This window comes from Hippoglossus hippoglossus, chromosome 17, assembly GCF_009819705.1.
Source record: "Hippoglossus hippoglossus isolate fHipHip1 chromosome 17, fHipHip1.pri, whole genome shotgun sequence".
Lineage (NCBI taxonomy): Eukaryota > Metazoa > Chordata > Actinopteri > Pleuronectiformes > Pleuronectidae > Hippoglossus > Hippoglossus hippoglossus.
Window position 1 is genome coordinate 10656863 of NC_047167.1, and position 17322 is coordinate 10674184.

Here is a 17322-nt window from a genome sequence, read left to right on the forward strand (position 1 = left end):
AGAATGCATGGAGGACAAAGGAGAGGAAGACCTTTCAACCTTTTACTGTTTTATTCACAGGCATATGCAAGGATGTAAAAAGATGAAGGTATGCTAAAGCAATTTCTGATTCATTCTTGTTAAATAAACTCAAGCAGAGTCAATAAAGTAAAAATGTGTTCATCTTATTCCGTAATTTAACCCTGATTTATGTGAAAAATCGTAAAAAGATAAACGTTCATGATTTATTTGATGCTACCTATGTTGTTATCGTGTTTGAAGTCAGTGTGTTGGACAATGGAGGCTTTCTCAGTGAGAATTGCTGCCTGTGTTACGGCTGAACGAGGACGCTGGGATAAGGGCCTGCAGCTCCCTTACTGGCAGGGAGGCTGGGACTATTATTAAATTTCACTTCATTTTAGAGATGCATATTTATGTATAACTTAAGATGAAGTATACATGTTAAGTTTAACTTTATAGTTAAACTTGTACAGAAAACTTGTGTTGAATGCATATATTTATGTATACTTTTGTTTAAGTAACCTTAAACTTATACATGGAAGTTGTGTTCATTTATATATTTATGTATAAGTTAAACATTATAGTTAAACTTACACATACAACTTGTGATTAATGTGTATATTTATGCATACATTTGACTTTATTTAATAAAATCACTCTCAAGTGATATGGTTAATGCACACCAACTCAACGTGATAGAATTCTCTTTAAATATGACCCTCTCCATTGAACTTACGTAATAAAGTGACATGGAAATTGAATATGTCATTGAAATACATATACTCACTGTTTTTTGTGCGTGTAATGCAGACCTCAGTGCTGACCAAAGCTTTTTAGTAATTGGAATAAACTGTAATTGTTTTCAATGTAAATACATGTTGGGAAAATGAGCTAGAGATGTGTGTGTGTGTGTGTGTGTGTGTGTGTGTGTGTGTGTGTGTGTGTGTGTGTGTGTGTGCGCGTGCGTGTGTGTGTGTGTGTGTGTGTGGAAGGGGCGGGTATAAGTGGAGTGGACCACACTGAACTCTGTGGAAAGCTCAGTCGCACTCTGCACCTCCTCCTGTAAGGACTCACCTTTCACCACTTCCAGCGGAGTTTATATTTCTTTTACCTGTGCGTCATGGTGGGCAGGATCACCTGTGGACTGTGGCTGCCCGTCCTCCTCGTGGGATGCGGGCGACTGTGGGCTTTCAACCTGGACACCGACAACGTCCAGCGGAAGAACGGGGATCGGGGCAGCCTGTTCGGCTTCTCCATGGCCCTGCACCAGCAGCTCAAACCGCAGGATAAGAGATTGTAAGACACCAGGAATTCAGACCATTTGTCTGCTTGTGCGTCTTCCCAAGCCTGGGAGACACGCCTCTAATGTCTTTAAAATAACTTCAGTGAGCGTGTAATTAAAATGTCACAGCGGGTAGATGACTGTAAAAGTTTGTTATGGGCTGTTAGAGCTGCAACATGAGGAGAATAATCAACTTAAACACTTTTTAGAAGCAAGAGCGCAAGAAAAAAGGGTCCAGGTGTGTCACAGGTGAAAGCAGAAACTGTTATTCTCACAAAACCAGCTTTGAGTTCAGTCATAGGACTTAACCTTGTTAATATATTTCAACTCTTTCCTCCCAGGTTACTTATTTGTGATTTTTATTGGACCATCACAATAGCGTTTTTTTTCCCACAGGAGCACAATGTCTCCTTTTTCTCCGAAGTGTTTATAAGTGAGATCCAGTCGTGGCATTTGTGTCCAAAACACCTCCCTGAATCATTGTTGGCATTTTTATGGGCACTGATTCACAGGGACTTGTCCTGCTGCATAAAGGCCCGGTGCCATCAAGTGGTCACTGGTTTGAAAAAGCATCAATATTAACTGACCTGAGATCAAAGGACCCACATTCTTTCAACTGGGAAGCTGCCAAATCAACCAGCCAGAAATAGGTGTGTGTTTGCATGTACAGATAGTTCTGTGACTCCATAATCACTGGTGGAGGAAGTATGCCGGTACTTTAAAAGTACCCTGTAAAAAGTCATACATTTACAAATATTACCAATGTAAATACAACACTATCAAATGCACTAAGGATATCAAAGGTTGACAAAGCAAACGCAGATGCCTTAGTGTGTAATCTGGATTTTAAATCTTATAGATGGTAGAGAAGGAGTTCAACTGCTTTCTGTGTCCTAAAGCTGGGTTGGACAATTTGATATGTGCTACAAGTTCTTCATATATTCCATATGTAAAATCATGATTGAATTAAGTACAGTACGTATCAGAGTAAAAGGTAAAATATCTATCTTTAGTAGTGGTAGTAGGAAATCAAAGACTCAGGTCACGTACAAACACCTCAAATATGTAATTAAGTGCAGTACTTGAGTAAATGTACTATATTTCACCACTGTCCATAGAAAAGCGCAGAATGTTATTTCTTAGATTATGTAATTTAAATGATCTTACAGTACCAACAGGACAAATGGCTTCCTCCTGGTAATGATCAGTTAGTTGTGCTGCTATTAACCAACATTTTTACTCAAAATATATCGAGACACAGGTTTTCTGTCTCGTAATTAGTCAAGTGGATGAGGTGAAACCAAGTAGCTGTTTGAACAGTATTTGTCTAACTAGCAGCTAGAGGTCACAGACGGTGTGTTTGCCCACAGCAAGATATTCTGGACTATGACGGCTCAGAGTCATTAACCATCCCCCAGTATTTCGTCACACTGTTTTTAACGTTTATTCACACTTTGTTCTCCTGCTACAACACATTTACACACACAGTGGCAGTTTGTGTCCTGGTTTTAGACTAAATGAAAGACACATGGTGATCAGCACGTGGCAACCATGAAGTCGCCCTTCTTCAGGTTGTAAAGTTAAATCTGAGAAAACACAACACTCCTGGATGTTGTGATGACAAATGCCAGTACAGATAAAGTAGATTGACTTCGATTTGTAGATCAACAGAAACGCTTTTGCTATTTGGATGTGAAACATTGACTCATTTGCTCATTGACTCATTTGCCAGTCCCAGCTTTTCAAATGTTAATTTATGCTGTTTTCCAGGTGTTGTGTGATCAACAAAGAAATATAGGTATTTTATTATTGCAGCTGTGGCATTGAGGTATTGTGATGGGCATTTGCCACTATTTCATAGCGTTTTATTGATCAAACTATTTAGTTAATCTGTTAATGGAGAAACTAATCAATAGTTTAATTGCTAATGAAATTTGCTGCTCTAATTGTTTTTATTGTGAGTTGTATGATCACACAGAGCTGTTTATCAAATACAAAAATATTCCAGATTGCAATTCCACATATTTAAACGAGTTTTGGCAATATTATATTTAATCAGTATAGAAATGGATAATGTGTGCGTTACATTATTATATTTATATATTATATTATAATATAAACATTATTATTTGAATGTGTGTGTGCATGTCTTAGCAGGGAGCCATGTTGGTTTTGCAAGTTACTGCCATAACAAGAGGAATGTGCTCTCACTGTGGAGTACGCATTGGTGTGTATGCACATGCGTTCATGTGCTGCCCGTATTTGTGTGTGTGTGTGTGTGTGTGTGTGTGTGTGTGTGTGTGTGTGTGTGTGTGTGTGTGTGTGTGTGTGTGTGTGTGTGTGTGTGTGTGTGTGTGTGTGTGCCCATTTTGTGTGTTTTAATGGTGCTGATGCATGCTGTGGCTGAGCAGTGAGGCGTTGCCCGGTTGTCAGTTATTTGGAAGAGTGTCAGAGAGCTCACTGTGCTGCTTAATATATTCCCAACCTGAGGCAGAAATAGAAATATAGATAGATAGATAGATAGATAGATAGATAGATAGATAGATAGATAGATAGATAGATAGATAGATAGATAGATAAAATTCTGTATTGATGTAAGTGCTAGTGTTTGTGTGTCTTTGCTCTGCTGGGTGTGCGTGAGTCACTATCCCTCTCCAGCCATGTATGCCAACTTTTATTCAAAAGTATTGAAAAAAATCTTCAGCCGTCTTCTTTGCCCTACAGGTAGGAGGGGTACATGTACCTGCAGGAGAGGGCAGGAGCTGATGGGATCATGTATATGCATGTGTGTGTGTGTGTGTGTGTGTGTGTGTGTGTGTGTGTGTGTGTGTGTGTGTGTGTGTGTGTGTGTGTGTGTGTGTGTGTGTGTGTGTGTGTGTGTGTGTGTGTGTGTGTGTGTGTGTGTGTGTGTGTGTAGCATTCCACAGTCTGTCATAGTTGCCAGATGGAGCTGTCTATAATAAAATCAAAAAGTGCAAAATGTGAGGTAACCGGGTGAGAGTTCAGAGAAGTTAAAGAGCTTGGACCGATTGGGAGACAGTGTGTGTGTGTGTGTGTGTGTGTGTGTGTGTGTGTGTGTGTGTGTGTGTGTGTGTGTGTGTGTGTGTGTGTGTGGTAAGAACAGTAAAGAATACAAAGACATGTCTGCATGTTAGAAAACTAATGCCAATGTCATGCTGTATCTAGATTACAGAAATGATAGAATGCAGAAGAAATGCTCCATCTGTGTGATTAAATATGGTCCGTACAGACTCTGTGTAGAGCTTCAGGTTAGTTGAGGTTATCCAGCATCAAAGAGAGAAAGAGTGAGAAGGAGCTGAAGATGAAAAAACAGGTGAAGGCTGAAAGAATGCTGAGAGGCACATAAATCAGTTTTACATCTGGGCACTCAAAATTATTCAATCAGCCTGGCAGACTGATGGAGAGAGAGGTAACACATGGCATGAACCTCGGGATCTGCAACCCATTTGGAGTTGGAAGTTGATAGGGTGCTACCGGCTGGAGCTAAGCAATGGGCTAAAAAAACACACCTCTCTCAGTGGGATTCCTCTGTTATGGTCCCTGGGAGCTGGGGGAGCCTGCCAGTGTGAGCGAGTGCCACCGCCACTATGTGTGTGTCATTGCACACACACCCAAACATACAAACACACACTCTCTCCCTGTTTGTCTTAGTCCTTCCTGTAGACTAAGCCTGTGTGTCGGGGCTTCCTCCCCTGGTGGTGAATAATTAGATGAACAGCTGAGTCACTGTCAGTGGAGCAACAGGTCAACCTTATCACAGGGACACTGACACATCATGTCTGTGGTGTCAGAAACAATAATAGCAATGGTGAGTACAGTATTAAAGAAGAAGCTTGTCCACCGGGCTAAGCTGCCAAATAAGATTCTTAAATAGGTCTTATTACGAGTTAAATAATAATAAATTATTAAATGTGATATGTAATAATACGTAAGCAGCTTCTGTAAGTTTCTGCTGTTTCAATGATAAATACAATTTTAATATAATGCATTATTTCACCGTCACATTATCACCTTCCCCAAGGAGGTTATGTATTTTTTTGTTAACTAGCAGGATTATGCAAAAACTAGTGCACAGATTACCATGAAACTTGGTGGAAGGATACGGTTTAGGTCAGGAAAGAACCCATCAAATGTTGGTGTGTCCAGATCAGGGTCTTTCAAGATAGGGTGTTTTCATTTTTGTTGATAAAAAGGAAATATTCATGGGTAATAATCAGAGTGTGTGCAATTTGGTCCAGATCCAACTAGAAATCCAGATGTGGTGAATTGAAATGTGGTTTCACAAGGGGGCTGTTTGGCCTTGATGACCAGTACAAGTAGGCCCCATGCATTATCATCCTCTGTTAATGCAGCAGACACACTCGGACGGACGCTCTCTATTTATTTCTCATCCAAGCTACAAGATAGAATGTTCCAGGGACCCCCTCATGTAAATCCCTTATAATTTGACACAGCCTACTTCTTTTTTGACACTTTTACTTAGTTATGTAGGAGCAAAACAAGTGTAAAGTCTTACAAAGGTATTTGACATGTATTCAACTATATTGTCCCCATGTCAACACAGAACACCCATAGATCATGATGATTCTAATGGATCGATATTTCACGGACCCCCTGGGGCTTGAGTGATCCCTTTTGTCAGAGCTCTTTCCTTCTATTCCCCAAACTTCATGTGTCCCTGAAGTGGAGATGTGCCCCTCCGGCATTCACTGTTTGTCAGAAATCCTTTGTTCGAGGTGTTGACTTATTAGAAACGGACTCATCTGATTGACAGACAAGCACATGCCCTAACAGTTTCTCCTGGTGTGAAAACATGTTGTGCGTGCACGTAGAGTTCAGATTATAAGTGTCAAGTGTCTTTCCCTCCCCTTGTAAAAAAAACAGGAGAATGATGGTGTTCTGGTTTTTGAAACCAGGCCAAAACCAGTCCAGTGGTTAAAGCAGGATAAACAGTGTATATTTGTCCATCACGCAGCAGGAATGTGCTTCTATTGTGATGACTTCTTTTACTGCAGTGTATTGTAGAAAAAGTAAAGAAAGTTACATCACATTTTCTCTCTGTTTCCTGCAAAACACAAATAAATTCATCTCATCTCAGCAGAATTCTGCGGATAACTCCGTTAAAGTCATATTTTTTGTATGTCACATGAACAGATTTATTGTCCTCTGCTAATCCCCATCCTGCCTGCTGAAGTCAGTGTTCATGTTGATTTACGCTGTCGCAAAAAGTCATCTCTATAGTTTGAAACCTCCTCCCATGTGCACTCAGTGTTTTGCGGTGTTGACTGTGGAGGTCTGCAGTGAAAACATGCTGATCGCATTGTGGCCACGGCTCTTTTCTGTGACTGTACAGTCAGTATGTGTATGTGGAGTCCCCCACAGATGGTGTGTGTGTGTGTGTGTGTGTGTGTGTGTGTGTGTGTGTGTGTGTGTGTGTGTGTGTGTGTGTGTGTGTGTGTGTGTGTGTGTGTGTGAGAGGCCAACTCTCCACTGTATACCTCCACAAAGCATAATTTTAAAGGATGATATCCTCGACTTGTTTGATTTACTCTGTAGGAAACACTGGGAACTGAATGCCCATCACCAAGGCTTGGGTGTGGCATTTGCCCTTGTCCTTGGTCCACAAAGGCAGCCTGTGTGTGTGTGTGTGTGTGTGTGTGTGTGTGTGTGTGTGTGTGTGTGTGTGTGTGTGTGTGTGTGTGTGTGTGTGTGTGTGTGTGTGTGTGTGTGTGCACATAGAAAGAGATAGAAAGCCTGCTTCAATCAGGCCCAGCAGGCGTCTGAATGGGGTCTTTGACTCAGCTGGACCATGAGGACACGGAACATCAGTTTGGCGGCGGATGTGTGTGTTTGTGAGTGTGTGAATATGGTGCTGTGTCACACAGTAGACTGGAATTTATTATAATACTAATGTTCGAGAGGAAGAAATGCCAGAGCGCTCCTCGTTCTGAATCCCAGATGACAGAAGAGTGTTACAATGTGCATTCGATTGAGCTGCATATGGCGTGTGGCTTAATGGATTCGTGTGTGTGTGTGTGTGTCTCGCAGTCTGCTGGTTGGCGCCCCGAGAGCGAAAGCCATAAAAGGTCAAAAATCCAAAGTGACAGGAGGACTGTACAGCTGTGACATGAGCTCCAGCTCAACTGGCTGCATCAGAATTAACTTTGATAATGACGGTGAGTTGATCTGTTTTGGTGATTTGAGACGGTTTATTTCTTGCCATGATTTGACTCACAGTATCTTCTCTGTGTCTTCTTTGTATTTGAAGAGGATCTAACCAAAGAGAGCAAAGAGAACCAGTGGATGGGAGTGACAGTCAACAGTCAGGGGCCAGGAGGGAAGATTGTGGTATGGCTGTTTGTCTTTGTATCGCACCATGAACAACAACAACAACAACAACAGATTCAAGAAATGGGCGTGGCACCACAAATTAATTTTTTTAACTTTGCTCGTCCTCCGTTGACACAAGATTAAATAAGAAAGTGAGATTAAAAAGTAAAATATGGATTAAACATAAAAATAAAAAAAAATACAGATAAAGGTCTACTAAGTAGTTTAGTAGTTTTACGTGACTGTGGTTTTTACACTATTCCAAAAAATCTATCTAAAATACTCATGAACACACATCTGTTATATTATGGACATCATTATTGAGTTCCCTTGATTCAAAAGTTTTATTATTTAAAAGTTATTTAAGAGTTAAATTGACTCTACAACAAAATGTTGCATAAACATTTACATTGTTTGATTTAATGAAAAGCTGCAGCCATTAAAGTTTATCTTGGATTTAAACAGATCTGTTGAATAATGGATGTGATAACGGATACCGACCATTAAAGCCTCAGCTGTGGACTGGTTGATTGTTTATTAGCCTGTGAAATGTCTGAATAGGTACATAACAATATCCAAGAACATCAGGAACATCAGCTATAGCCATTTATATTTAATCCTATAGGAATAGGAATATTTCTATATCTGTTTGGACAAAGAACATGACATGAAAATGTCTCCTTATGTCTTGTTTTGACCAAAAATGATCAATTTACAATGATATAAAATAGAGAGACGCAGAGACTCCTAATGTCTGACATGCTAGTGGCAGCAAAAGTTTGTTACATTTTGTAATAACTCATAAACTAATTTATCCTATCCTTAAATATGTTAGTTCTACTTCTTTCAGTGACACTATCTGTTCTAAGACCTCAAACTTTTTTTGTTCCACTGAACACCACAACTTAATCTTATCACATCATATAAACTATGTGTCTCTGTTTCCCTGGTAGACCTGTGCCCATCGCTACCAGCGCCGGACCAATGTGAATACAGCCATCGAATCACGTGACATTATTGGTCGCTGCTACGTCCTGAGTCAGAACTTGGAAATCGATCCTCAAGCGAGGGAAGATGGAGGTGTCTGGCACTTTTGTGAGGGCCGGCCCAGAGGCCACGAGAGTTTTGGATCCTGCCAGCAGGGCCTCTCTGCCACGTTCGACAAGGAGTACCACTACCTCATCTTTGGGGCTCCAGGAGCATACAACTGGAAAGGTAGTCCAGTGTGTGTGTGTGTGTGTGTGTGTGTGTGTGTGTGTGTGTGTGTGTGTGTGTGTGTGTGTGTGTGTGTGTGTGTGTGTGTGTGTGTGTGTGTGTGTGTGTGTGTGTGTGTGTGTGTGTGTGTGTGTGTGTGTGTGTGTGTGTGTGTGTGTCAAAATCCATCCCAAATCAAATCCATCCTATCTTATTTTGTGTTGTCTCTGCTCTTCTCTTTAAGGCGTGGTACGCTTGGAACAAAAAAATGACACCCTAGTAGAACAGGGCATCTATGACGATGGTCCATTTGAGGCGGGCGACGAGAGAGAAAAGAACCCCGACCTGGTCCCTGCCCCGGTCAACAGCTACCTGGGTAAAACGCTCAATTCTCACAAGGCTCCAGTTGTTGTATTTTCACAAAGAAGCATATTCAAGCACCTGTTTTTCCTTTTATTTAAGCAAGCGTTCCTTTGTCTTTAAGGATTTTCTCTGGACTCGGGCATGAGTTTGACCAAGAAACGTCAGCTGACAGTGGTGGCGGGAGCTCCTCGGGCGAACCACAGCGGGGCGGTGGTGCTGCTGAAGGCAGGCCCGGCCGCGAGCAACATCTTGCTGGAAGAGTACACCCTGAAAGGGGAGGGGCTTGCGTCGTCTTTCGGCTATGATCTGGCTGTGCTGGATCTCAACGGGGACGGGTGAGAGACGGAGGGCGATACGTGTACGCGGCTTTGAAATTGCCATTTTCACTGTATCCTCACAGACATGTATTGCTGTTGTGAATTAGCTGGCAGGACATAGTGGTGGGAGCACCTCAGTACTTCGAGAAGGATCGAGAAATTGGTGGAGCCGTTTACGTCTACGTCAACGAAGCAGGAAGATGGAACGGAGTCAAACCGACCAGAATAGACGGACCTAAAGACTCCATGTTTGGCATCGCTGTGGAAAACCTGGGAGACATCAATAAGGATGGTTACCAGGGTGAGGCTGCAGCACCTGTACATATGCATCCTACTGGCCTGCAGGCCTTTCATGACGTTTCTGTGTGAGTGAAATACTTGTACCTTTAGAACAACACTGAAAAGTACTGTTGTGTCTTTGTGACAGATTTTGCAGTGGGAGCTCCTTATGACAATGAAGGGTCAGGGAACGTTTACATCTACATTGGATCCGCTACAGGACTCAGCTCTAAAAAAGCTCAGGTATGTAAGGCATTTTCGCTCTTTTTTTGTATCCAAGAAATTCTAGATTTTGAGAATAATGTAGTATTACAAGAGTTAAGTTGTAACAGAGAAGAAAATTGTAATATTAGGAGAATAAATACATTTTTTTTCGAAATGAGCAGCAAGGAAAACCTGTGCCTTTATTCTCAAAATCTCACTTTTTTTCTTGAGTGGCCTTAATGATCGTACTCGTTGTATCAAACCTTAAAAGCCTCATACAACAATAGTTATGGTAAAAAATCTTTCCAGGGTAATATTGGTTTGTACTTTTGTTCTCACACACGAATATGTGTTTCTCTTGCTGTAGGTGCTGTCGGGCAAGGCTGTAAGTGTAAGGCTGTTTGGCTACTCTTTGGCAGGCAACATGGACCTGGATGAGAACTCCTACCCCGACCTGGCTGTCGGAACCCTCTCCGACTCTGTCTTTGTGTTCAAGTGAGTCAACTGATGTGTTAATCTGGTCGTGTGTTGCTCAAAGTGTTCACTGAGATGCTCACTGAGTTTTGGTCCTCCCAGATCACGGCCAGTTATTAACATCGACAAAGTAATCAAGTTCACACCGAAGGAAATCGACCTCACCAAGAAGAACTGTGCCAGTGGCTTTTGGTAAGTGTACGCTGTTTTTTAACATATTCATTCTTTTAAATGTGATGTTTAATGTCTAATCGTGAAAAAGTGGAACCATTATTTGTTTAACTCAATCTTTTTTTCCCAGACACCTAGAGGGAATTTCATTAAATATGTGACAAGCATTTAGTGTGTCTCAAAGATGAACTGATCAGATTTTGGTGGTCAAAGGTCACTGTGAGGTTTTGCCTTGTGAATGCAATATCTCAAGAACACCTACAGGGAATCCATTTCAATTTGGCACAAATGTTGACATACACTCATGGATGAACAGATTCGATTTGGGTGGTCAAAGGTTACGATGGGCTCACATGACCTTTTTTTGGCCAGTTGTCTCTTGGACTCAAAGATAAACGGATTGGATTTCATTGGTCAAAAGTCACAATGACCTCATTTGAGTCTGGAATAAAAATGTATGTAGACTGACCCTGCAAATTTATGGACAAAATAATGTGGAAACTGTATTTTAGTACTGATGTGCCTGATTGATAATCACTGTGTTTCCAGCTTGGAAGTTGAGGTCTGCTTCACTTACACTGCCAAGCCCGAGAGCTACACTCCCAAACTGAGTAAGCTGAGCCACATTCTTCTTCATTAAAGCACAATTTTATCTTTATAGTGTTTCAGTGAAAAAACAATACTTAAAATTGTCTTTTTCCATCGCTCATTGCTCGAACTCCTCTCTCAAGCTAACTCACTTATTCTGTTCCATCTAGCGGTGGTGTACACTCTGCAGGCGGACGTTGACCACAGGAACAGAGGTCTCAGTTCTAGGGCGACCTTCGCCGAGATCTCCGACTCTGTCAAACCGTATGAATCCAAGGGGACCATCACCATGAACAGCAAAGGAGCAAAACAGTGCTTTAAACGTCAGCTTGCCATTCAGGTACTCACTCTCTCCAATCACCAAAGTATCCATTCACTCCTGAGTACTGTGGCATTGTGGGTAGTAATGCTGCATGTGGTGTTGTCTGCCATCCCACAGGACAAAATTCGAGACAAGCTGCACGGGATCCCCATCGAAGTGACTGTGGACATCCAGAACGCCAAACGTAAACGCAGGCAGAGCTCAGATCTTCCGCCCCCCATTCTAGACGCTCTAGAGGAGATGGTAACTCGATCAGAGGTGGGTGTACGCATGACACTGTGTGTATGAACTGAATTATTGATAGATATCGTTGACATTTTATTGTGGCAGATGTTCCCTCTGACCCTGTGTTACCTTTAATGTGTTTATAGGTGAATTTTCTGAAGGAGGGTTGTGGCAGTAACAATGTTTGCGAGAGCAAGCTGCAGGTGCAATGTCAATACGGCAACATGGCGAGTGACAAGGACCCCTTCATTCCATTAAAAAAGGGGTAGGCACACACACCTGGGTTGGGTACCGATAGGCACCGGTTCCTAGTAACTACCGGACCAAATCACAACTACCAGACCGAATCACAACGCCGATTTTGGTGCCTCATTTTTGTGTTTTGTACTTTTGGTAGTTGCCCTGCTTACAGGCAACATGAACATTACCGCATGTGCCTAGTTATCAAGACACTTAACTCGAACTGTTTGCGAAACCACATCAGCAGGTGTCGTGCTAAAGTACTTTTCCCCCGACAGAAATTGTTGTCCAATTGTATTTGTATATTTAAGTAAAATATACTTTAAACTGTTAACTTTCAACAGATATTTTATTAAATTTCAAGTTAAAAGATAAAAATGCTTTTCTTTAATCGGCCGTTGTTTTTTGCTTCTTGTTAAGATAAAAGTATTTTTTTCTGGCAGCGGTATCGAAATACATACATATACATACTATGTGAAGATTCATACATGTATGTTGTATATGTGTGTTGAAAGGGAGAACGGCGTGCCCCTAATCTTGCTCAGCAACCAGAAGGACATCACCTTGGAGGTCAACGTGACCAATCTCAAAGGAGATGACGCACATGAAGCACGTTTGGTGGCCTCCTTCCCGCGCTCCCTGACCTACTCAGCTTACCGTGTTAAGGTGAGCCTCTCTTTCTCTGACAATCTCACAAACACACACACACACACACACACACACACACACACACACACACACACACACACACACACACACACACTGACTAGGACCTGTTCTCACTTTCAGGATCCGCAAATCACCTGCAGAGCCAATAACGAGGGTTCCAATTTGGATTGTGACCTTGGAAACCCTTTCAAACGTGACTCACAGGTGAGTCCTGTTTTCCTCCTTTGCACAATTGTCATTGTTAACACATTGTTAACACAAAATCGCATATGTTTTTGTTGTGCATATAGACGACCATCTACATTACTTTGGGTACATCCCGCATCTCTACCAACAATACTGAACTGGAGATTGATCTTCAGTTAAATACGTAAGTATATGTAAGCTTGTAATCCTGCGGCACAAACGGCAGAATAACATGGATTACACTTCTTGGGTAGTTAGGTGATTTATCCCCAGACACTCAGGCACTAATGCACTTTATTTAATTATGTGTTGACATTTGCGTTGCCTGTGTGTAACCTGTGTGTAACCTTTGATCCAATAGCACAAGCAAACAGCAAATAGAATCTGTCAAAGCAAAGGCAAAGGTGGCCATCATGTTGCAGCTGTCGCTTTCAGGGTAAAACAGACACACGCATGCACACACACAAAAAACACACAAGTATGCACAGTCTCATGCCTAATTGCATTTCTGTCCTCCCAGACAAATCCAGCCGTCTCAGGTCTACTATACAGGAAAGGTCAAAGATGAGACGGCCATGAAGACTGAAAGTGACGCAGGCCCTGCCATCAAACATCAGTTCAGAGTGAGCAAAGATATCCACCTGATCAGAATTGTCCTCTAAAGCACTCGACATGTGCTTTACGTTGATAATTGATCTTTCATCTACTGAGGCAGGACACTTGCTCTTGACTTGTTTTACAGATAATCAACTTGGGAAAACGCTTGACAGGTATTGACAGCGCCACCCTCAACATCAGGTGGCCAAAGCAGGTGGAGCCGGGCAAGAGGCTGCTCTACCTGATGAGGATCAGCTCCACAGGAGTGGAGAATTTAGAGTGCACTCCTAAAGAGGAGATCAACAGTCTGAGACTGGTCAGTGAGAGCATCACATTCTTATTTGTTGGTCACTCGGAGAGAGAATATGTGATGTTTCTTGGCATGTGGTGGAAGAAGTAGACTGTTTCCTGACATGAAAGTTTGCCTTTCATATATGAAGAACACAGCAGGAGATGGTTTGTTCATAACAAAAGGAAAACGCCATTGAAACATTCAGGCGAGGGGGGGCATCTGAGTAAAGCATGCAGGAGGCAGGACATGACGTTGAATTCCAACGCAGGGATCACGTGTTTTTGTTAGTAACAGTTGAATGTACATTTGCTTTAAGGAATCAAGTAGCAACAGGAGAAGAAGATCAGCAGAAAACTCCCAGGGAAGTGATGAAGGCGTTATTTCCCGTTTGGAACAAAAGAAATCAATATCTCTGGTAACACACACACAACAAAGTTCTATTCTTTTGTTTTATAATATATTTTATGTGCATTTGCAGCCACTAGTAGAGGAGTCCAGTGGTGACACTGTCTTCCCTTCTTTGTTGATAGTCCTGTGACAGCGGGGCTGATTGTGTGAACATAAGGTGCCCCCTGCAGGGCCTGGACAGTAATGCACTCATCACTATCCACTCTCGCCTTTGGAACAGCACCTTCATCAAGGTAACTGTGTTTTTACTCAAATATCCTATTATGTTACAACTCTATGAAACTGTGACAATCAGGTTCACTGTCCTGTGGGGAATATATATTTATATAATTCTAATAATTATAGAAGTATTTGTGTTAAAGGAATCTTAATAATTGAATGTGAATATAACCAGTTCATAGTAGAGCAGAATGAAGTTTGCAACAGACACACGCGATGATCAATGTTCAGTTCACTCTGTTCTTTTATTCTTCCCATCTAAATTTGATCCTATTTTCTGTGTACAGCATTATTCCAAGTTACATCATGTGGAGGTGACAGTGACGGCCTCTCTGGACATTGACAGCACAAAGAAGAACACATTTCTGCAAAATGCTAATGCTGAGGTAAATAAACACAAACACAGGTTATTGTGCCTCTGTGTGGGTGACAGCCAGTGGCCAAAGGCTTTAGGTTTTACTTTTGTCCATCCATCCGTCCATCCCATTCTTGTGACCATATCTCAAGAACGCCTTGAGGGAATTTATACAAACATTCACTTGAACTTACATATGAACTGAATATAACACTCAGGCACCAGACCTGATTAGAATTAGGACGTCAAAAGATCAAGGTCACTATGACCTCACAAATGTATTTTTTGCATTGTGAACGTGTTATCTCAAGAACGCGTTGAGAGAATCCTTTCAAATTTGGTTCAAATGGTCACTTAGACTCAAAGATTATCTGATGTGATTTCAGTGGTCAAAGGTCCTAACCTACTAAAAATGTATGTAGACTGAAACTGCACTGGTTGGCGGATGCATCCAACCTGCAGGGTAGTAATTCTAGCTTTATAATATGTGACTGTCCTGGACCAAGAAGGGGACGTGATTATTTACTGCATCAGATGCAGGTTTATACAACAGGTCTTAAGTGCAGGTGTCATTGTTGTGCATGGACACAAAGACTTCAGCTGGTGGATGATGTATAGAGAATAAAGAGACGTTTTGAAACGTTGATGAGAATGTGATCTTAATCAGCGACGCTCTGCCACTACACTGTTTCCCAGGTGAAACTGACGGTGTTCCCAGAGATGCGTGCAGCTCAACATGGATCAGTGCCATGGTGGATCATATTGCTGTCCATCCTCCTCGGCCTGCTGCTGCTGGGCCTCTTGGCTTTCCTCCTCTGGAAGGTAAGACTCAAGGATACAGCACCAGGACACACCCACTGCCTCAAGCTACTGAACACACTGACAGTACACCTACTTTCTCATTATTTTAACTTCACGTCCAATGTGTATACGATTTTTTACTAATAGTCAAGTCTGTAAAGCAAAATTTACAAAACAATAAGTATACATCACAGCAATTTCACACAACTTCTAACAATGTTCCTCTCCTCAGTGTGGAGTCTTTGGAAAAAAGAATAAAGAGGAGCCACCAGAAAAAGAGACACTGACGTCAAATGCATAAAAACAGAGAGAGAGGGTAAAATAACATGGCCTGCCATGAATGAGTGAAACGTCTTTTCTTGCTCCTTTTTTTGCTACAAAAGCACTTCTACTCTGGTATTGGGAAGTGGGCAACCCTAACTGTGGCAGGAATGCTATGTATTGTATGTGTGGATCGTTACAGTTTACCTGCATGGCCAGGGGAGGTGATGGCTGATCTGATGTTCTGAGGAATTGGGGGCTGCTCTGCATCTATTTGATTTTCTCTCTTCCTGAAGGTTTCTTTCTCTCTCCATTTAAAACCAGGGGCATCACAAAATATGTCTTCTTTAAGAGGAGTGCAGGCGGCGTTCTGCACCTCTTAAACCTTTGCAGCATCTTAAATATCTCACCAACCTCTTTTGCCTTCTGTGCTTTCTTTTTTTTTTAAATAGCCTTTTCTCAAACAAAACATTGACTTTTTCCCCTCTTGCCTGCAGTGCGGCTTTTTTAATCGTGCCAAATATGAAGACAAGGTCCCCAGTTACAACGCGGTTCGGATCAAACGGGAGGAGAGAGCCATAAATGCTGGAAATGGTAAATGGGAGAACCTGGAGAAGAAGCCATGGATGACGACCTGGCATGACAGCAAACATTATTCTTAACAGCCAATGACATTTTGACTCAGATCACGCGGATCCTCCGATGCTTACAGTTGAAATACAGATTCCACTGATTTTTTCCCCTGTCTTTGTACAGCTCGGACTGTAAATAAAGAAAGATCCTTTTTTTTTTTAAACAAAAACAAAAAAACTTTAAAAACTAAATATTTGATCAAACATTCTGCTTTAGATAGTTTGTATGAGTCACTGGACGGAGTGTGGCAGTTTTTGAGATGGTCCTGCAGTGGGAGCGTTTCTACAGTTTTTGTACATTTTTTTAAAATGTTTTGCAGAATTGTGTGTATTTATTCTTTGTGAGTACTTTGTTACGTGCTCTTCTGGCCAAAGAGTCATTCGATGCTTACACTGGTGACTGTCAACTACATTGCATCCCCCTCACGCAATTTTTAACTCATCTCTACAGAGCCTCTTGGTGTCGGATCAGTTTTTTGTATGTTGTGCTTAAGCTGCCTCAGGTTGTTCATTATAAAACTACAATTCATCCACAGTTGTCAAATACTCGGTTTGTAAAGTTGCATCCAACCCTCTGCAGAACTTACTGGCTCTATAACAGGAAGGAGGTGAGAGCAAAATAAAACCTTTTTTCATATCCATTTGTTCTGTGTTATTGTTCAAGGTCAAATTGAACGAGAGAGAGCGCATACCTCCACCAAGGGTAACACCCCATCATGCCATTTTAAAGAAAGAGGATTTAATTAACTCTTCCTCGGGTCATGCCCCATCCATCCACAAAATGTGGTTTGGTAGATTGAGTAATTCTATGGACAGACACAATGAAAACAAAGCATCAGGCCGGCGGTGTTTTCAAAAGTCTGTTTTAGGGGCTTGAAAACTCCAAAAAAGA

At 41.7% G+C, this 17322-nt stretch overlaps 1 protein-coding gene across 3 annotated transcripts; it reads left to right on the forward strand.

Annotated features, from left to right (window-relative positions):
* Positions 1–1045: 1045 nt before the first annotated feature.
* On the forward strand, positions 1046–17071 carry itga6b (integrin, alpha 6b). Of its 3 annotated transcripts, XM_034612804.1 has the most exons (26): positions 1046–1296; positions 7352–7479; positions 7572–7651; positions 8587–8848; positions 9072–9203; positions 9312–9525; positions 9615–9808; positions 9935–10029; positions 10358–10485; positions 10567–10656; positions 11185–11246; positions 11394–11563; positions 11663–11803; positions 11917–12035; positions 12526–12676; positions 12800–12883; positions 12970–13049; positions 13227–13301; positions 13386–13488; positions 13608–13778; positions 14071–14169; positions 14285–14395; positions 14669–14767; positions 15433–15558; positions 15770–15853; positions 16296–17071. In XM_034612804.1, the coding sequence occupies exons 1-25, from the start codon at positions 1121–1123 to the stop codon at positions 15836–15838; spliced, it is 3159 nt and encodes a 1052-aa protein (XP_034468695.1). In that variant the 5' UTR covers positions 1046–1120; the 3' UTR covers positions 15839–15853; positions 16296–17071. The 3 variants fall into 3 exon arrangements, with proteins under 3 accessions (XP_034468695.1, XP_034468697.1, XP_034468696.1); XM_034612806.1 differs by lacking the exons at positions 15770–15853; positions 16296–17071 and adding an exon at positions 15088–15100 and having other exon boundaries at positions 14669–14751; positions 15433–15548; XM_034612805.1 differs by lacking the exons at positions 15770–15853; positions 16296–17071 and adding an exon at positions 15088–15100 and having other exon boundaries at positions 14669–14754; positions 15433–15541.
* The last annotated feature ends 251 nt before the right edge of the window (positions 17072–17322 follow it).